The sequence below is a fragment of the Drosophila gunungcola genome (assembly GCF_025200985.1).
Source record: "Drosophila gunungcola strain Sukarami chromosome 2R unlocalized genomic scaffold, Dgunungcola_SK_2 000004F, whole genome shotgun sequence".
NCBI classification, from domain to species: Eukaryota; Metazoa; Arthropoda; class Insecta; order Diptera; family Drosophilidae; genus Drosophila; species Drosophila gunungcola.
Window position 1 is genome coordinate 3,382,741 of NW_026453167.1, and position 22,121 is coordinate 3,404,861.

The following is a 22,121-nucleotide window of genomic DNA, read 5'->3' on the forward strand; positions in this document are numbered from 1 at the left end:
AATAATAAAGTTTAAAGATTATACAAAATATCAATCATCAAAAACAGACCTGTTTTCTTGCATTTACAGACCAATCCATTTCAATGTGATGGAACTGGTGCATTTGCCTCGTGTCACATTTGGTTGCGCCTTATGATTTTGCAATTTAATTGGTGCCCGCAAAACGGGTTGAGCAAAAGACTCGGCCAACTCAGACAAGTTCTTGGCTCATGCACTTGTTGCAGCGCTGTTATTTATATAATGCAGATTTTTAATTGCCTGTCACATAAATTCCAGAGAACTGCGGGCGTAGTAAGACCGCAGGTAGTTTGACATTTCGATTGACCTTCAAAAAGCCATTAGAATAAACAGCGCATCGCCCATAAAAAATACATAAAAAATCCAGAACCGTTAGGCCTGCCAAAAAAATTTCGGCTAAAAAGCTTTTAAGTAACCAAATGATAAATAAAAATAAATTAATTTTTGGAGAGAAAATAAAACCAAAAGACATATATGCTGATGATGTAATTAAGGCGTAGAAAGCAGAGAGATGAGATTGATGGTCACCAATTATGGCTGGGAATTTAAGAAAAAATGCAGCTATAAAGAGCTGTTTAAGAGAGCATGCTCTTCGGTTAACTTCAAGAAACTCTTACCAAAAAGCTCTGGCCAAGCTTTGGACACACTAAATGCTATTAAGCCAACTTAGCCATGAAGCGACAAGGTAAGAAAAAACAGGTAAAAGAAATACCGAAGCGAGCGGCAACGTAACCGAACTTACGGTACGAAAAGGTAAGGTAAGGCCGCCAGGTAAGCTCGACTCTGCCGCCGCGAAAGCCCAGCTCTGCCTTCAATTCTTCAGTCGAGTCGCGAAAGTCGTCGAGTGCGTTTGGTTCGCTGGCTCGTCGGCAGTCCAGCTAAAAAGCAAAAAAACAGCAAATCCAAGCCACTAAAAAATTTTTAAAGGAAAAAAAAAGAAAACAAAACAACAAACTGGGAAAGAGAAAGAAGCTGAACAAACAAACAGAAGATCATCATCATCGTTTCACGATTTTTTGTGCGCGCAGTCTTCGCCGTTATGCAATTGAAGTGCGTTCATAAAATGCCGAGATAGCAACAATTTCGATTTAATTAATTTTGTCTGGGTAAATTAGAAATTTGTTCGCGCGAGTTTAAAAGACGCATAAAATACCGCTCGATGTCCAAAATTAAATGCCAAATTAAATATTAAAATTTATGGCAAACTCGTTTAGCACAGCAACAACAAAAAGTGAAATTAATAAAGTGAAAAGCAAGCAGCAATTGAAGCCAAGCCAAGGCAATTACAAAATCAATATAATCAATAATAGAAAATCATTGTTGCAGCATTAAAAAGTACGTAAAGAAATAACAACAGTTAGGGGCAAACACTTTTCCTCGTCGTCGCTCTGCGAATACGTAATCATTGGGAAAATATCAGCAATTTTGCAACAGTTTCGACACAACAACAACAACAACAGCAGCAGCAGCAACACCAACGACTGCAGCAAAAACAAAAGTAATTGAGCAGAAAGGTGAGTTGGGGAGGCCAAGAGACACGCATGCAAAGCAGGAAAAAAGCAAGAAAAAAGCAAGAAAAAAGCATGGAAAAATCAAGAGAAACCCTAGCCCTAGCACCTGTTGCCTTCCTGGAAAAAGATATAAGAAAAAGAAACCCTCAGCTTCCATTCATAATCGCACCTTTTTTTCTCTAACTGTTTTGCCTTTGCACTGGACTTCCTGCTTACGCGCTTTTTGTTTGTTGTTTGTTGTTTGTTTTACTTTTTCTGTTTGCTACTCTCCTCCAGTTTCAGTTTCATTTTCATTTAAATGCGAACAGAAAACGCAACTTTAACTACAAGCCGCTCTCAAGGTTGACAACAACGCTCTTTGTAGCTGTGCCTTTTGGTTTCTTGCTCGGATTGCGTATTCACATTTGAATATTATACAATTTTGGGCAGTTTCGGTTTCGTAAATAGTTCCTTTTTTGCCATCAATTCAAACGATTAGTGCTGAATTAGCAGCACAATGTCAAGTTAATTTGAGTTCAGCAACTCTTTCTGCCTCTCAATCGTCATCTTTCTGGCTCTTTTCGCTGTTATATGAACACTGAGAAAATTCTAGTTTAGTTGCCCCTGTTTTGTCGTAAAAATAATAAGAATATAACAAGTGTTATTTGATCTTATTATATTTTATATATAATAACAATTTAAATATATTAACACATCCCTCGAAATAAACATTAATAAATTTAAAATTCAACAATATGCCTAACAAATTTTGTTGACCTTTCAGCAATTATTTAATAATTTATGTCACTTAAAACAAGTACATTTCAACACTTTTATTTGGATGCCATGAGCTATAAATTAGCACTGTCAAAATATATATTTGTAAGTTAAAATATTAGGTTTCAATTAATTTTAAAACACGTTGCGTGCTTTGAAGGCTAAATTTGATGATTTGCTTTTGGGATAAGACTTTATAAAGGTCTAGTTTTGGTTTCCTAGATTGTTTTTGACTTAAAAGCGATTTTTCTCAGTTCACATATGGCCCTGACTGAGACAGATGGATGAGATTCAGACTGCCAACACGCCTTCGAAAACAAATGCATTTAACAACGAAACGAGGCGGCCCGAAAAAAAGCTGAAATTAAAATGTGCAGTAGGTGTTGCCATTCCGAATCCAATTCCGATTCCGATTGCGATTGCGACAATTGCCCTGAACCGAAACTTGCCCATATATATATATATATATATATATATATATATATAGTATAGTATGGTATATATATCCCAGAGAAGAGTCTGATGAAGAGTACAAGGGGCAAAGAAAGGAAGTCGATGTCGGCATGAGTTTGCAGTTTCATTGGGCTTTGGTTTCAGCCTCGTCGACGCCACTCCATCGAATCCAAATCCAACTTCTCAGCCCCATCATCTTTGCAGCGGTTTGTGGGAGTCAATTAGTGGGCAAAATTTAAATACTATACAACAAGGAGGGGGGAAAACTGCATGGCACCCAATTATGCATCCATAAATGTAAACAATCGTCGAAAAGACCCTGTAAAGTGCGGTTCTTCTTCTGCTGAATCAAGTACCAAGCACCAAGCACCAAGCAATAAGAATTGCTGAAATCCGGCTGGGCAAAAGTTCAGCAGAACCTGCAGACAATAACGTGGCCGAAAGAGTTAATGGGAAATGTCAGTCAGTCGGCAGACAACGTTGACTTCATTTACATTTTACCAAAACAACAAATGAGTCTGCACCAAGACCCCCGCCCTCCCAAAGCAAAAGGGGGAAAAAAAGGTCGCGCAATAAATTTGGTTTTGTAACTCTCTACCTTTTAGACGAAAACTATTTTCGATTTGGCCAAATTCCAGGAGAATTTGCATTTGACCGCTTAACCGTTCTTTCACTCTCTTTGTGCTTCTGGCCATTTCTTTTCACGCTGCGCGCATATTTCATGAGCTGTCGATGGTTTGTGTCTATTTAGGTTTATTGGCAGCCATTCCCCCGCCAAATGGGCACCGTTCATTAGCGGAAAAATGGGTTAATCTCATTCAGTGGACTCCCATACAGTTGCGGTCAAAATAATGGCACTGAGAACTAGCGATATTTTTTATTTTATTAAGTGCCTAACGATTTGGGTATCTAACTATTATTTAACAAGCAATAAGTGGCAATATACTCTAAGTAATGAACTCCTAATAACTCCATTGTCTCATTAAAGCTCAATAAATATTATATTCAATTAATGTACACGTAATGAAGATTTTTTATTTACCATTGATTTTTAATTTCTTTTTTGTGAGATATAATATCTTAGCTTTATTAGTGACTTGTATTTACCCACTATTGTTTGTGGCAATATAATCTGGGTAATGAACTCGTAATTGTTTTGTCTTCTTATTGAGTATACATCTTATGAATATTCCTTATTGGTTTGTAACATCTTATTTGTAAGATACAATATCTTTACTTTCACTACTAAAACCCTTTAAAGTCCCAATAGAAATGCATTTTTGAGTGCGTGCATTCATAGATTAGAAGGCTAATTAGAGCTCTGATGATGTGGCGCCATCAAGGTGTGAAACAGACATTAAGTCTGATAGTGGGGCACGTGTTGTTGGTTGTCGGCGATTAGCCAGATATAAAGATACAAGCGGATAGATATTTATTGAGGCTGGGATGATGGCCTTTAACGCCTCGCCGCCAGACAAAGGCATCTTTATTAAAACATTATTTCGCCTGCTATTGTTGGGTCGGCGTATAAATTGCATTTTAAATACAATTTTTTCTGTTTTTGTTGTGGGCAGAGCTACCAATAGCTGACTCAATCAGCCGAACAAAGCGCTTCAACACAAATATTATGATCTTTCTGATTGTTACGCGCCAACTTCCGCTGCCCCGCTTCATGATCATCATCATTATCATTATGATCCGTAGCCGTACGAACTGAGAAAGTGAAAACTTGGACGATTTTTTGATTGCAAACATTTGATAAGCACTAAACGAAGGAAAGAGTGAGAGAAATTTTGTCATCTATTGAGCCAACTAATGGTGTTCAACGTAACACTAGTGCAGAGGGAAAAACATGAATAATAAAAAAATATTGTGGTACAATGTGTTTTTTTAAAACTTTATATATTTTATGGCAATCGATGACTTAAAAAATGTTGGACGTTTTTTAAAATATTCTCTTTTTTCATTTCATTTTTTATTAATTAGAACAAGTTTTTTTACGCTATTGATGATTCAAAAATTGTTTGCCAAAACGTTTTAAAAATATTCTGTCTAATCATTTCCTTTCTTATTAACTAGAACGGGTTTTTTTAAACAAGAAAATATATCAATGTATCATTCTTAAAATTCGTTTTGGTTTTTTGGCGAATTTCCGGTTTGAAACCGGAGGTTGCAAGTACTTTTTCTTGGTGTAAATCGTATCTACCTCTCTCTGTATATATATTTCTTTTCACCGACTGCTAAAAGAAAAAGTTTCGGTTTCAGTTTCGTTTACAGTTTTGGTTTCGGTTTCAAACTCAGTCGGTTGTGGAAAATTTAGTGCAACGGCGCTGTCATAGCTTCGCTTCAAATTGCTTCGTTTACCCAGCTCCCCAGACTATACCCGTCTCTTTCGCTTGGACGCTGCCCCTCTCTTTCGCTCCTCCTGGGAGCGTTTTGGAGCAGTTGAAGCGTGCAGGCGAAAACGAAAGCAGAAGTTGCAGTCGCCTGGCGTCTTCTTTTTTTTTCCCGTGCTGTTCATTTGCTGAAATTCGTGTTTTTATTTTGTGTTTTTCTGCTTTTCACTCTAGTTGAAGTTGTAGCCTGTTTTTTGTTTTTGCTCTTTTTGGCCAGCAAATTGTTGCACGGACCTCGCTTTTGGTCAGGGCAACTTGGAACGTAACGCAGAAATGCGGAAAAAATTCACTTCAATTTAATGAAAGTGTCAACTCGTTTTTCGTGGGGCTTTTCGTTAATCAAAGGCAAAACAAATCTGTGAGATTGGAAATGAATTTGTGGCAAAAACAGCGGGAAATTCCACTTTTTGTCTATTTCATATAGAGTCTTAACCATTTTAGTGACTGGTTTATAGTTATAATATTTCAGTTTATTTATGGAGTTGTAAATAATCAAAACCAAACAAATTTGTGATGCTGAAATTAAAACATCAGGAAAACTAGTTTCTGCTTTATTTTTTGTATGGTTTTCCAATAAATTTAGCGAAAACCAATAAAAGATATTACAAATATTATTATGTTACAACAATATAATCAATTCATAGAGCATTTAAAATCAAGCTTAGTTTATGAATTTTTAATTATCTAAATAAAACTTTCATCTTCCTTTTAAAAAAAAAAATATTGTTTTTATACCAAAATGTAAGCATCTTTTTTTTACGCTATTAATACGTGGTACATTCGATTTTAGCTTTTTCTACTTCTGGGCATTTTCATTTTAACATAAAATACAAAAAAGTTATGTTTAAATCATGTAATTTTTTTTTGCTTCATTTATAGGCTTTTTTCGTAATCCTTTTGTTTTGTTTTATATTGATGGTTTATTACTATTTGGTGTACCTCTGTTGCTCTACAATTTCCTTGGTTTCGGTTTTCCATGTTAACTCAAATCATTTGATTTAATGCCCCAAGAGGTTTCTAAAAGGTGTCAAGCAATTGATAAATTTGAATTTTGAAAGTGCTGCATCGGCGGTCGCTGCATTAGCAACGAAAATCAATCAAAAAGCTAGGCTAAGAGACATTCGAAGATCTTCAAAAATTGAAATGTTAATTTCTGGGGCTTTTCGTCTCCATCCATCTATCCATCTATCTGTGCATCTATCTATCCATCCGCCAGATTCGTTCGTTTGTCTTGTGGTATTGCGCAAAGCGCTGACAGTTACATGACTTTGAAAAGTATCTTATAGATGCGCACACAAATATTCATTTATACAGATATGATTTAACATATTTTGGGGCTTAATAATTGCTGGAATGGTGAGCTCCGAACGCCAGATGTGCGTGATGGGAAATACGAGTGTTATTTGCGAAATCAAAATGCACAACCTGTCGGTATCGGTTGGTATGGGTTTTTTTTTTTTGTTTTTATATATATATTTTACCAGTTACTGTTACTGTTACCGTTGATGAGGCCATGATGCGCCGCTGATGCGCTCAGGTGTTAAATGCCTGGCAGCCAGCTAGTTCCGCAATACGATTCGATGTTAAATGCTTCGGATTTCGCATTATTAGCTTCCCGATGTGAGCAATTTTGCATAATTTGCACCGCGCACTGCCGCACATAATGAAAACCTTAACCCCAAACGAGGAACTGAACCATGGCAAATGCGAATGCGACTGCGAATAAGACTACTACTACACGCCACTTTCACGCTATGCAAATTGAATCATTTGCAGACAATGCCGACCGCAGACAAGTGTTAAGAAAATATGATCGGCAACGGCACCCCACACTAGTTTTATTATATCGTTTCAAGGGTTCAAGTTTTTGGTGGGCGGCAAAGGGAAAGTCACAGGAACTCAAAGTAAGGAAGGAAAGTCACAAACTCAATACCAAAAATAACTTACAAATCTTCTCTTATGGTTACAAAAAAATATAACTTGAAAAGAAAAACATTTTATAATAGGCAATAATTTGACCATTTTTGGCATCAAGATACAAATTACAAAGCATCAACAAAATACAAAATTATTCCGTAATTAGTTTCACAACAAAAAGAAAATAGTATATTTCTTTGTATGGATATCCAATTGAAAATAACAATAATGGAAATGAGGTAAATAAATGTCATGTTTCCGAAAGATAAATTGACAAAAACCACTAAAAATCTAAAATGTTTATAACAACAATTTCGGTTAAGGATACAAAATCTGTTTACTACCGCATTATTCACACCTTTAAATTAGGCAACCAGTTAAGCTGATACGTTCCAACAAATCGACAAATTTGTCTATCGACCTGCAAACATTTTCAATACAGAATTAAACGGATTACGAGACCATGTTGAGATCTTCTCAGCACGCCCATTATTTCAACAACACTATAAACACTGGCCGGCTCTTTCTTTTCTCTCCTTTCCACAAGTCAATGACTGCTTAATATAATTTGGCCACAAATCAATAGCCACATGTATCGTCTCCCTTTGCCTATTTTGTTTTATTTTCGGGAACATTTCGCTTGACCCCTGTGAAAGCAATTTCGTTATGGGCTGTTCTGATCTTTTCGGCCAATCAATCATGTGGCCATCCAGCATTCTTGGCTCACATATCTTCTTCGCGGCTGCGAAAGTATCGAATGTTTCTCCGACATCCCATTTTTCGACGCTTCATTAGGTCTACAGGCAACTTTCATGTGGTCTCTGGTTACATAATGAATCCATTAGGGGTGCCAAAAATACTTTCTAGCCAAAATGCGCGGGCAAAAAGCAAATAAAAACGAACTGATCTCAGGTTTGACCTTAGCATTTTGCCGGACAGCAGAGTTTGGCAAATGAGTTGGCTTAAATGTATGCCTCCCCACAGCGGAAAGCTGTTTATATTCCGATGATTTTCAGCTAACAAGACACCTCTAATCTTTGCCATCTCGTGACGCACTCAAACAATGCAATCTCTTGGTGGCGGGTAAACGAACTGCAAGCTATTTGCACTCCTCAGACGTCGACGGCTGGGGCACAGTGAAGCACGTCTGCTAACGACCTCTTGACTAGGCACAGTGATACCCCCACTCCACTTCAGGTTTGAGGTGCAATTGCATTAGAATCATTCATTTACATTCACCGATTCGTATTAATATGCAACTAGTGTTGTCAGCGCGATTGTCATCATCAAAATTCTTTATTGATTGCCTATAGTCGACACGACTCGTCGCTCTTTCCACTCGTAAAACTACAATAATTCATGACGTTGACTTTCATTCATAAAGTGTCTGGTAGTTGAATATGCAGCGAATGTTGTCATTAAATTATGCATAGTATATAGTCACACCCCGAGGCGGAGGAAAGTTCTGTAGAAAGTTAAGAGAAACGGGTTTTCCGCTTGTCAATCATAAACTTTGAAGCTCATCGTTATTGTGCTATATGAGGTAGGAAATTCCAAGAAGAAATTCTCACATAAAAAGAAATGTTAAATGTTACTTTAGCATGGCTAAAATTATGCTTTAGCTACAGCTATAATGAAAATGAATTTCGTGGAAGTATTTGTGCTGCCAATAATCAATATATATATATATGCCTTAAAACATTCAATATATATATATATAAGACATATACATATATATATATATTTATATATATATATATATTATATGTATATATATTTCTAAGCGAAATAAAAAATTATAAATTATTTTTAAATTCTATTACCCCACAAATTTTGTGTTATTTTGTCTTACCTCAAAACATTCTCTTATCTACTAGACATTTACCTATTTTTAACCTACATGAAAAATACAATATATATACCCACCATCTATGAGAAACAACGACTTAAGTCATATGGCGTCATCTTTCAGAATAATCCCATGTGGGCAGCGTCAATGTCAGCTGTTAGAAAAAAAAAACAACTCAAAAAAGAAGCCACCTTTGTTGTGGGAATTTAAAAATCTAATAGAGTTAAGAAATGACAGCAGCATAATGAATAAACTCTTTAATAAGTAAACAAACCAATTTGTAATTTTCGACACATTTTTTCCAAACCAATATTTGCACCAAAAATTATTGTACATTTTGCTTTCGATTCCGTTTCGCCGGGCAGAGTTATTGAACCCATCGGAAAATGTCTGCTTATAGTATAATTTAATATCATTTCGTTGGACAATTGTGAAAGTTCAACGAATTTGAAATTTAAATCCGAGTTCGATTGGTGTGGCTTGAACTTGGATGATGATACGGCAGATTGCAGTGAATTAAGAAATAATCGTCAATTGGCATTATTTAAATGATTTTAAATAGCTGTTGTTGTGTTTTTTTTGAAGCCTTAGCTGATGTGTTTTTTTTTGTGAAAGTTGCTGCACATTTTTGCGTGTACAAATGAAAAATTTATTATTTTCAAGCGAAAAGTGAATGCTGATGGCTGAAAAATTGCCAGCCAAATGGACGCACACATTTTCCCAATTCCTGAGCTTCAAGATTCGTAACTGTAAAAGATCAGGGAAATTATCATGCAGCCAAATCAGCAAAGTCAACACGCACACAGAGTTGGATACAAAAAAAAAAATGGGAAGAGAAATGAAATGCAAGGCTGTGATGACTTTATTTTATGGCATCAAGTGGCATCCACAGTTGTTCTGTTTACAAAAGTCCAGTAACGAAAACAGGCTATCCGCTAAAAAGGCTGTGAGTGTGCAGGATATTCGAGCACCACTTGGCCACCACTCAACTCCACTTTACGCCACGCCGCCAGCTGCAGCTTGTGGGCCGTTAATTGTCCATCGTATTCCATACTTTATATGTATGGGGTAGGAAGAAAAAGAAACTTTCTGATATGTCAGCGTTATTTGGCCAGAATTGTTCCGAGAACACAGGCAGATGCCGTTTAAGTGTTTTAATTTGACGTGCCCCACAAAGAATGCGGGGAAATTAAAGCTGCTTTTTGCCGATGCCTCTTCTTTTTTTTTTTGGATAATTGATTAAAAGCATATTTGTGTAATAATGGAGATTTTATATGGTTTTGAATATAAAATACGAAAATGTTGAGTTTATTGATGTGTATCATAAATTGATTATTTACTTATCTCTAAAGAAAAAAAACTTAATTTGTCCAATAAAAAAGATATAGAAATATAGACTTAAATACATATTTTGAATATATTGCTATAATATTTTAAAGAAAATTTATTGTATCAAGCTTTTCTTAGTTTTCTTGACTATTTTATATAAGTGATCATTTTGACAAATAACCTTATTATTTATTTGACTTTTGCTGCCTTAAACATTCAACATTCTGTCTTTTGCCACCTAAAATTGTTTTAATCCTCCATTTTATCCTTTATTAAATGGCACCAAAAACCGAATCGTAGACAAGCATATCCGTGTGGATCATCCAGTAAATCTCCTCGCCCATAAATGACACTTAGAATGCAATTCACGTAATTACTCGAGACGAGAGCCAAACTAGAACACGTCTGTTTTGTACGTGCTGAGCCTGAGGAACTTTTGTGTCCGACTATATGGTACATATGTTCTATATACTCGTACACCGATTTCTGATTTCTGGGTTTTCGTTTTTGTGCCGCAGACACAGTGGCCCTTTGTTGACCATAAATAACAATACTTTGGGGCCGAGTGTGTGCACAAAAGAAAATGCAGCTCAATAAAGCGGCAACAAATGGCACTGAGACACCGGCGAGACTTGTACAATTTAACGGCTTTTGTTGCATAAATCGGGCTGCAACTGCAACAGCGACAAGATTTGTTATGCGATTGCAATCTATACATAGCCGGCAAAAAATGGCGTCAATCGTTGACAATATGGTCGGTAGAGCTAGAGAGCTTGAGCTAGAGTCAAGATTGTGCAAAAGGCGATGAATATTTATGGGCAACCCTTGCAGCATCCGAACTGTCGGTTCGGCAAAAGCCGTCGATCACTCGATCACACAGTTTCTGCAAAAAGAAAGCCAACAAAAAAAAACAAAGCACACACATCACAATTATAGACACTAATAACAAAGACAGCTAAATATATGACAACAGGTTAGCGAACCTCGCCGATTTGCATGCCCCCTTCGCAAGACAGAGAGAGAGAGAGAGATGGGGAGTGTTTCGAAGAAAGAGAGGGCACTTTCTTGCCGCTACACGCTTCGCAAAACCCCGAAGCCCCAAGCCCCCATAGATGTTTATTATGCAATGAACGTTTTCCATCAACTTGACAAACAGAGCCCTGAAAAAACAAAAGACTTCAATCGAAATACTCTAACAGCTGAGGGTAAGCAAGTTAAATATTTGTTTAAACTTTTACGTTGATGGAAAAAAAAAAGGTGTTAAAAAATAACCAAGATTTTCTTTAGATTTTTAAATTTAAATTACAATTTTCTTAATGTTCGCTTTATGAACTAACAAGATTTTGTTTGATTTGCTTAATTTAATAATTATTTCATTAAAATTTATTAAATAAAAAAAAAGCCCTTTAAGCCATATTTGGCCTTAGGTTTTCTATAAATTTGCGATAGAATAAGATGTTTAGAGACATCAATTTATTTCACAATTAGAAATAGCTTTAATAAAATTTTTTACAGCACAAATAAATGCTAAAAAATATTCAAAAGTCGTAGAAAACCAGTTACATTTACAAAATCGATTTTATAATGTACTTAGAGGTTTTAAAAATATAAAGTACTTTAAAGGGCATTTGCCATTTTACCATTGAACAATTATTTTTCCCTTAAGCTCACAGGTGATTTCTACTTTATTTACTTTTATTGTGGCTGTTGTCAACGTGCCTTGGATGGTATCTCACCTGCTCTGTCTGATTCACAGACCCCAAATCGCAGTTGGGATCTCAATTCCGAATCTGCGATGCGTAGCTCGCACAACATGATCGTCATAACAAGCTATTTCAATAAAAATTGCATGTTTTACACATAAATTCTTGGGCTCGAAAGAAACATTAGCTTGGGAACATAGAAACGGAGAGCAGAATGGCGGGAAAAAACAGGAAGGCAAATTGCATTGGTATTGTGGATATTTCGGGGCATGCTCTCTGCATGCGGGATGACTTGTAAAAAGGGAGTCCAGGTCATAAACAATATGTATATCCCGGTCCCAGGTACGTTGAACTCTACCTGAGGGATGCCAAAATTCTGTTTGCTAAGAGTCAAACTTTTGTTTTGTTTTGTTTGGCTTTTTTGTGCGAACTGTCAGCGTAAAATGAGGAAATTTTGATGTGTTTGCCTTTTTTATGTACCGTTATGCGGCGGCCTTCCTTATGATCTCCCTGGCCATATTATGTATTTGGTTTATGGCTTATAACGCGAATATTCACACAACCCTTTACGACTTTATTTCAATCTTTGCAGAGGACAGAGACCCCAGAAGTCACACAAGATGGTGTCGCGTCGAAAAATTCTATCACGTTCACGCGACGATCTTAATCTCGACCAGACATTCACCCAACAGGAGGAGGAAGAGGATATCTGGTTCCAGAAGGATAAACTATACAAGGTAAGTCAAAATTATTTAAAGTTTGTGGCTCACTTGTCCAACAAAAAGCAATAGAACAAAAAATTTAACCAACACATGATATCTAACATTATTGATATATATAAGAAACTTCATTGTTATATTATTATAGGACTTTTCAGTTAACAAAATACGTTTCGAATATTTTTGTGTTTTAATTGTGCATTTGAGAAAGTTTTAAAGTTGTGTAATCTTTAATATTTAGATTTCCAATCTTATAACTTATAATTTAGCAAATTACCCTAAAGAGATTTCCGAGTGAACTCCAAAAAAGATCTACTAAGATCGAGGAGTAGCGTGGAGAACTGGCCGTGGCCCATCGACCAAGTCGACTTCCGCTTAACTTGGACAGTCGGCTTCTATGATTTGTGGCTATTTTCCTGTCGCTCATTCTCAACACGTGCGCTAAACGCGGAGTCGAGTCCACCGCATTGAGGTCACCAATGAGACGCACTAACGCCGACATTTTGGTTTCTGTTTTTCCGTTTAATTTCATTGTTTTTTCTTCTTTTTTTTCGTTGGCTTAGGTTTCTGGTGTTTGTTGTATTGACCAATTGCATTAATTACCGTTAGGCCATCATCGCATTGCGTTGTGCATTTTTAATTTGCCTACGAGCCAAGGCAGTAAAGCAGTTGTTGAGTCGGCCAAAAGCGTACTGCAAATGGCCAACGGCTAAAAAAAAAACCAAAAAAAAACAGCAGTAAGCCATAAAAACGACGTAGGTAACCCTAATGTTTGGACAAGCCCAGCACGAGCCCGCCGATCGGTTTTCATTCGCCCATCTTCGATTACGATATATTATGTTTTTGGGGCCGTTTCTCTTTATAACGTACTATACTAGTACATATATATGCGCGTTGTTTATGTGTGGGATTTCCATTGACGAAGCTGTTGTTAACTGCTAAACCTTTTGGCTATTTATCAAGGAGTGTTAGTTGGCCCAACAGTACAAGCAATAGAAGTGTGTGTGGGCCTTTTTATGGCCAAATATAATGCAAGTTAGCTGCGTTTGAGCTCTTTTAACTGTGGTTTTAGGGTAATTTCAACCTTTGAACCCTGCGAAGCGCTTAGCATTTATGGGTATGGTCTTAAACGCTATCGGGTATTGTTTCGCAAGCCAGAAACTACCAAAACAGTAAAGTAAATTGGAAAAGCCTTCAGCTAAAATCCATGAACATGTAAAAAGTTTATAAGATCAATATAAATAACATGCTTTAAAAATAATGCTTTTTTAATTTATAATTGCATAAGCTTTGTAATAAACCTAAGACGTTTGTTGTTTTCAAAATTTATAGAGCTTCATAAAAAAAGATGAAGGTGGTTGTAAGATGTATTATCCATAAGTTCTCTTACTTACTTAATATATTTTTTATATTTTATTTAGGTTGTGAAAGCATTTTAAGGTTTTTATGTTTTTAATTCCGGCTATAGCCCTATGACCATTTTAGCCTTATTTTTGGCCATTAGCCCGCTGGTCGCGTACCTCTATTGACTTTTTCGGTTCACTTTTGGCAGGCGGTGCTGCCCACACACACAACTGGGTTAACGTTAACTGCAATTCATTCGGCAGCAACACCCTAAGAAAGAAAAAGGCATCAAAACGCTTGGCCATTAAATTGATGTTTTATTTCTAATGGAGATTTGCATAAATTTCGTTTACATCAGCGATTCAGCGAGTCAGCGAGTCAGCGATTCAGAGATTCAGGGGACCAAAAGCCTCACCCAAAGTGAAAAGCGTGCAGCAGTCGCTGGATTTGTGTATATCTGTGTGTATTTGTCTTTTTCCGTCTATGGGTATGTTGCAATTAGCGTGAGCGTGGCATCTATATAATTCCGTTTAGTCTGGCCCCACACAAAGGCGTCCACAAAAACTGTATTTCCCATGATGGAAACGGCCGCAAATGATGTCTGAATTTTCCTTTTGTCGTCGAGGGTTGTTAGTTTGTTTTTGGCCCTTTTGATTCGACTTGACTGGCTGCTCGGGGCGCCTATTGAGCAATTTCGGTTGCTCTGGCTGCCGTTGCGCTATTTTCAATATTGTTTACAAATTTATTATCTGGGAACGGAGCAGCAGCAGTGGCAAAAACAAAAACGAAACAAAAATTGACTTGAAAACAAAAGACTTAGGCAACGAACTTGCATGCATCGAACCAGAATTCTAGCGTAAGAAAAGGAAACACAAAACGACAAAGACTTTTCGCAGTCGTTTTCGTGAAAATGAAAGTTTTTCTAGTTGATCTGCAGAGTTTTCGCTTTTTTTTTCTTCTTGTTTTCCACTTCCATGCGCAGGCATTTCCATTGCATTTTCCTTTGTTTTCCTTTTCGTCGGGATTTTGTTGTCTGGCGACGGCTGTTTTGGCACCCGTTCACCTGGTTTCGGCCTCGCTTTTGGCCCGGCCCGAGCAACAGGATTTTGGTGTTGGCGCAAAATAAGCTAAGTAAGCTGGAAAAACCACTAAAACGAGACAGACACACAGCACATATCATGTGGGCTGGCTTTTAAGCCCAAAAATTATACGACAAATTCAATGGAAATTTCTGTTGCGTTTGCCACTTCATCAACGTCGCAGGATCAATTGAGTTTCCTGCTCGTTGCTTGATTGATTTACCAGATGGCGGAAGAGCTGCTCTGGGCTATTATTAACATATGTCAGCCTCAAATTTGCATAAATTATACATCTACATTTTCGCCATTCGACTGAGCCCAGTGATCAGCCGAAAAGCAAATTGAAAATGAACATATCAATGAACTTTGGACACCAACTAGTGCCTGTGCAACCTGTCACAAGATGAATTTATCAAGACCGTAATAATTTGCGGTGATTGTATCTATTGACCTGGCAGACACAAAGAGATTCGCCGACGTTGCCGTTGCCGCCGCCGTCGGATACCAAATAAAAATCATTTTATTAAATGTCAACTCGGAGCGTTGCGAGCATCTGTTGCTTCCTTTGCAAGTCGTGACTGCAAAAGTTCAACAGCATTTTACACGAAAAAGTGCAACCAGCACTGGAGATTCTTCGCCGTCTCATCTTCTTAGTGGTTGGTGCTTGGTGCACGTGTTGCAAGCTATGCTTAACCCACTGAGGGTCCATTACGGATCTTGCAACAGAATAAATGGACTTTAATTGCGCCCACAAAAATGCGGTTTGTCGCCGCCTGACGTCACTCACACACACATCTCGTCTGGCCAAAATTGAAAAAAATTTGTATATTTCATGTTTCTGATTTAATGTTGTTCGTATGCTAATGCTAATCGAAACCCGTTCCGTTCCGAAACTCGTTCAAAGCGAACTAATTTAATGCACAAATCAGATTACGTATACGCCGGGGAGAACACGCGCTTGTTGTGTGGTGTGGTGTATGGACTTTTGCTGTTGCTGCAGCCGCTTCTGTGTTGCAACTCGAGGGACTAATTAAAATTCAGCCACCCAAAAAAACAACAAAATCAACCACTTGGTGAACTTCGGCATTTTGAGGTCGTCTCCTCTGCACGGCCTAGAAATATGAGAAACAACTACAGGTTGTAACCAGTTTTTAACTCTCGAGCAACTCGAGCCTACAAGATTCTTTTTTTTTTTGCCAAGTGAAACCTGAAGTGAATCTGCCCAAAGAATCCGACATCCGAATCTGAAAACGAATCCAACGAAATGAAAACAAAAGTGCTTCCAAACTCCCATCCCAGCAGACTCTCGATCTCGCGGGCCGAGTGCGCAAACGCAAAGCATCTGAAAAGGTTAACAAGTTTTACTACATGATTTATTTGCATTTTTAATGTGTGTGCCAGCCGCTGAATGAGCTGAGCTGAGCTTGCCTAGACGAGTTTTGGCCAAATTGTAGAATTGTGGCCAAAGCCAAGCCAAGCCAGCATTTGATGTTTGCTGGTTGCTCACTTTTTGTTGCTCATATTTTTCATATTTCACTTTTATTATAACCCCAAAAAAGTGGCTCAAATTGTGGGCATGTTGGTTACTGGGCTAATGGCTTTGTTTATGACGTTCTTTGTTCGGGTTAATTGAGCCAGCCAGGTACGAAGGGAAAACAGACCAGCTGTTGAGTCTTTGGGGTTTTCTTTGAATGTGCAATGCATTTATGAAAACAAATAAAGTTGACTTAATAAATAGAAACCATGAAAATTAAGCATCTGAAGTTTGAAAGCTTATAAATGGTTTTAAAAAACTGTTTATGTCGAGGTAACTATTATTATTTCTTTTATTATTTTAAACTTAGAGAGTTATGTTGCGATAAATGGGTTATCGTTCAAAATATATAATTAAAAGTAATCACTTAAGATAAATACCCATTTATTTAAGGTAAAGCCATTAAAAATGGTTATATATTTGCAATAAAATTGTTGCCTGTTGATCTACTTTTTCTCTGCATTTAAAGCTACCTGCAACTATTTCTTGATACGCTGATCTAGTAATCGATTAATAGCCCTGGAATTCAGTAACAGAAATCGTATATGTTTTATACTAGTCCACTTTATGTGCAAGCCGGTTTATATAAAGCAGAAATGTTAAATATTTTCAGAGTGCACTTAGGCATGACGCAAGTCGAGAGCAGAGCAGTGCAAACCTCCCAGGCAAAGCTGCAATCAAAAGCCTTGCAGCACTTCAAATATCTATGCATATACGTATATTGTTAGATATAAAAAAGACTTCAAGCAGAGCAACACAAATGCTCAGGCTGCAAAAGCAATGGCAAAGGCAAAGGCAACACCACCGACAGCAACGATATCGTTGTCTATAATTTTATATGTCTCACTGCACCACGAACCGAGCCGAAAACCCCTGAAAACGCCACAGAAAAACCCGGGGTCTGGTCTTTTCTCGTCTGGCTGTGTTCGTGTCAGCATTTGCTCCGATTTGATTTTAACTTTTATTTAACAAACTGCAAAACAACACACAAACGCAAACACAGACTGACGCTTGTAATGGCAGCCAGGCAACAAAAAGCCAACACAAATAAGTAAAAGTAAAATGAGTGAAAAAAAATAAAAAACAAAAAACTTAAAACGCAAGCGCCCAACAAGGCCGTTCACTTTGGCACAAACACTCAAGCACGATGGAAAGTGAAAATTGCTAGCATTAGCCGCAGTCGCAGTCTTTATGTTTTTCATTCGTTTTTTTTTTTTCCAGATGCCCCAAAACAAGTTCCGAATCTTTTAGGATCATATCGATTGATTTTCGGCGAATTTTTCCCCTATTTCGTTGGCTTGCAGTATAATGGGTTTTGAAAGGATCGTTAAGTTTGTTGGGTAACTAAAATGATAGGATCAGGGTTCCTTATTACTCCAATTAAAACCATGCACTCTTATTAATTGTGCTTAATTTGTGCAGCTCTTGCATTTTGTTACTTTGAAAATGTCATAAACTGGTTGCCCCTTTGCTTTTTATTTCGGTTTACTTTTATTGACTTTAGCTTGTAGATAATTAACATTAACTACAAATTAAGAATATTTAAGATTGAACCATTTGGTTATTGCATAAATTGCTTAGTCAATTTGGTAGTAAAGTTATAGTATTCTGTTGACTGGTTACTATTTATACAGGCATCAATCTGCTCTACACATTTTTAACTGATACGATTTTTACACATTATTATTTAATTTATTTTGTATGACTATAAAAGCATATCTGCAATGTAAGCAATATTTATATCTTAAACACCTTTATCTCGTGGGAAATTAGTTTTATTTAGAAAACGCAATTTTAAAACGTGCAAAATCTGAATTTTTGAAAATACAATACAATAACTACAACCGAAGGTGCCAGTCAATAATGGTTTTTATTTGACTTAAAGACAAGATACAACTCTTTGTTTTTTTGATTGACTTAACATCAATCATCTCTTTATTTACACCCATTTTGTACCTTTCAGGAACACATTCAGGAAGTGCTGGACAAATGGACCCAAATCGACGACGAGATCTGGGCCAAAGTGATCGTCTTCGAGCGTAATCGTCGCGTGGCCAAGGCATACGCACGTGCCCCGGTGCTGACCATTAATGGATCCGACGATGGCTTCGACGGCATGAGGTGAGTAGTGTTTATACAGTTGTCTACTAGCATACCATCCCTTCACCCTCCATAATTAACGGTCATCGCAAAGCGAAGGCAGTTAAATAAACAGAGGGACCGAGGCGAAAAAAAGCCCAGCAAAACACATTAAACATGGGCAAACAATGCCTTTGAACTTTGCTAAAAACAAAACAAAATGAGACACAAAAAAACATAAATATTAATGTCAGTTGGGGCATGAGCACTAGCAAAATAATGTGCCCTTGACCCACTGGCAAAGAAAATACCCAGCAGGAGCTGCTCTTCGGCGTATTTCTCCCAATGCGAATTGAAAACTCAATGGGGTATCGTCAAATTGATGGACAGTTTGCTGTGAGCAAAATTATCATTGGCTTAGCCGATAAATGGAGGCTACTTTAACTCAAGTGCTTATATAATTATGTGTTTAATTATCTTGTATTAGTTGGTGATTGATTTTTAATTTATATCATAGAGGTTTATAAAAAAATAAAAAAAGATTTTTACAAAATGATTTTGTATTAAGAAATGTTGTTTTTTTCAGTTAAACAAAATTTTAATCCAAAGTGTAATATATAGTAAACTTCTAAACTTTTCTAAACAGATATCAATAATTAAATTTAAATAAATAATTTTTGGCGAACATTTTTAATAAGTTTTTAATAATGCACTCCAAGTGCTTAAATCTATATTCAGAAAAAAAAAGTTATTCTTAATTCTTAGAAAAATAAATTTGAAATTTAATAATGTAAAAAATTAAAAGGTTAATAGTTTCAACAATTTTTCAATCAAATTTCATGTATTTTTATTTAACTTAATAGATTCTCAGATTCTTCGAACCGATTTCAAAGTCTTTTGTTATATCCAAAACGTACCTGTAATTTTCCCTGACAAGTGTATCGCCAACTTCGATGCGAAAGGCTGTAACCTTCAGCTGGCTGTCTTGGTTTTTTCGCTGTAATAATAAACGCCTGCTGATGTGCTCTCGAATGGGCAATGAATGAAACGCCCATCAAATTGATGGGCATGCCATTAAAATTTAATTCCCCCGATGAACTTCACTACGCAAGAGTTGTAAGTGATGAAGAACCTTCGGCCGGGGGCATTGCAAAACGCTGACCTTAGTGGAAACAATTTGTAGCATGTGAAAAGCTACAGGCTGAACAAGAAAAAAAAAAAAAAGAACCAAAAAGCGAGTGAAAATGCTTTAATAATTGCGCTTATTTCTATGAAATGAGCGATTTCCGTTTTGGCAAAGCAATTTGAGTCAAGAATTCGGCTTGTCTTATTTTTGTTAGTTTTTTTTTTCTTTTTTTTTGGAGGTCTCTTGAGCGGTTCTTGGTATTTTTGGGTGGCTGCAATTGCAGCGAGTGCCTAATTAACATATTCCGCCTCAAAAATATTGCTGTTGCGTGCCAGAAATTGCCAAATGCCAAGTACTTTACGCCCAATTGCTATGGCAATTTGCTAGATTCAAAATGTCAAGAAGTATCTTTTATTCCAGTTGAACAAAAAAAGAAAAGGATTCAATGGATCTATGCATAATGCATTAGGCTAAGTACATGTGCCGATTATTCAGTGCAAATATTGAAATCCACGGCCACAAGGAGATGGCCAAAAAAGGGCATCAAGTGCAGTGCAGATCGTGTGGCAGCGGCTTCCTTTGTAAATGGCCGCAAATAAAGTTGCTGCCAGCCAAATGTCAACAGCGAAAACACAAATAAATTGCCAGCAGGCCGAAGACAATGAAGATGGAGAGGAAAACAAATGAAATTGAAAATAATAACGAAAGTCATTCATTCAATTCGTTTTCATTCGTGACGAGGTCATCACAGATTGGCCATGCAAATTGCTCTTGTCATGGCAAGTCTTTCTCTGCAATTTTTCCCTCTATCGCCCCCCTTTTTCCCTCAAAATGTTTGGTTTCTTCGACTACTTGTTTATGTCAACTGGGGGTTAAATACAGCATCGGAAAAAAGAGAAGAAAAATACGGAAAAAGTGCCTTTGCATGCCGAGAGTGTCAAGTTAATCAATTGCCAATTGCCGCCGACTTCAAACATGCACACCAAAGGAAAGATAATTTATGGCCATGTTGTTGCCCCTTGTTTATGAGTCTGAGTGTGGTCCAAAGACCCTTGTACTTGTCACTGCCATTGTCTTTTTGTCTTTGGGCTGCCTGTTTTTTTTTTTGTTTTTCTATTTTTATTTTCCTTTTTTTTATCGCCGTCTAGGGCCAGCAGCTTGTTTGTTTAATTAGCCGCTGTCAGCGCTTGTTAGCCGCTGCTATCTTTCGGGCTAACCGAATTGCATTTGAATGTGCCAACTGCCAAAGCGGAGACATCAGCGCATACGTGCATACTGAATGCCATTTCACACGCAATGCTTTTCATTGGAAATCTGGCCAGTATGCAAATATATGGAGCTGCAGCAGCGATGTGAACTATGATAGGTGTTTATATATACACATAAAGTATGTGTGGCTGTAACAATAACTATAAATTTGAGAACCACCACTTAAAGCTTTGTTGTTTAAATTAATTTTTATAGCCTGCACTTTTTATTTTATGCATACCTATAACATTTGAATAATGAAAATACAATTAAACTAAATACAAATGTATTTAAGTTCTGTTAAGTTAATTTTATGATATATTTTAATAGTTAAATAATTAAATTCTAACTCCCTTGTCATCTCCTTAGTTATCAGCCAGCTAAATAAACAACATTTACAATCTCATAACTATTACTTCAGCTGACATTTTATTTATTTTATTTTAAAATTAAATGTTATTTTAAGATCTGTATATTTTACCCTTCTGCTGTTTTGTATTTTACATTAGCTTAGTAAAGTAATTTAAATTCATGAGCCATCGCTGAGATTGAAGTTTATTCAGAGTCAGAGCATTTAAGCATCGGTTTAGTTGAGTGTGCAAACTCCCATTTTTGTGGGTTGCATGCATAGACAAATTTCCATTTGTGGAGTCTGCTGCCAGCTGCTGCATGTAAATTAATTAATTAGACTGACGCTGATGTTGCTGGCGTGAATGTGGCTAGTTGCTGGTTGCTGGTGTGGGCGCAACACTCAAAAGGAGGACCACACGCATACATTTTGTACAGCCGGCTGCGATCAATGATCTTCAAGACACACTGGGTTTCAACAATCGCGATTAATTAGTGGCCAATCCCTGGGCACTTATTGTGGTCCGGCAATTATACCCCCTCAATTCACTTTAAACTCCAAGATCAGTTGAAATGGCGCCAATATACATTCTGCAGTTTATGACAGTTTGCGAAACACTTCGTTGCGTGGGCGTGGGCCAATCGAATTTGCATGTGGCTGGGAACAAATGAAATGGAAATCAAATAATAAAATCAAGCTGTGCTCCGATTG

At 37.0% G+C, this 22,121-nt stretch overlaps 1 protein-coding gene across 4 annotated transcripts in view; it reads left to right on the forward strand.

Annotated features, from left to right (window-relative positions):
* The first annotated feature begins 820 nt into the window (after positions 1–820).
* The window catches only part of LOC128254438 (uncharacterized), a 32,040-nt gene continuing 10,739 nt past the window's right edge, over positions 821–22,121 (forward strand). The window contains exons 1-3 of one of the 4 annotated variants that reach the window (XM_052983548.1): positions 821–1,532; positions 12,527–12,669; positions 18,572–18,729. In XM_052983548.1, the coding sequence (XP_052839508.1) occupies positions 12,553–12,669; positions 18,572–18,729 (275 nt within the window). In that variant the 5' untranslated portion in view covers positions 821–1,532; positions 12,527–12,552. Of the gene's footprint in view, positions 1,533–12,524; positions 12,670–18,571; positions 18,730–22,121 lie in introns of all 4 variants that reach the window. The other 3 variants (XM_052983549.1, XM_052983550.1, XM_052983551.1) reach the window with 3 other exon arrangements.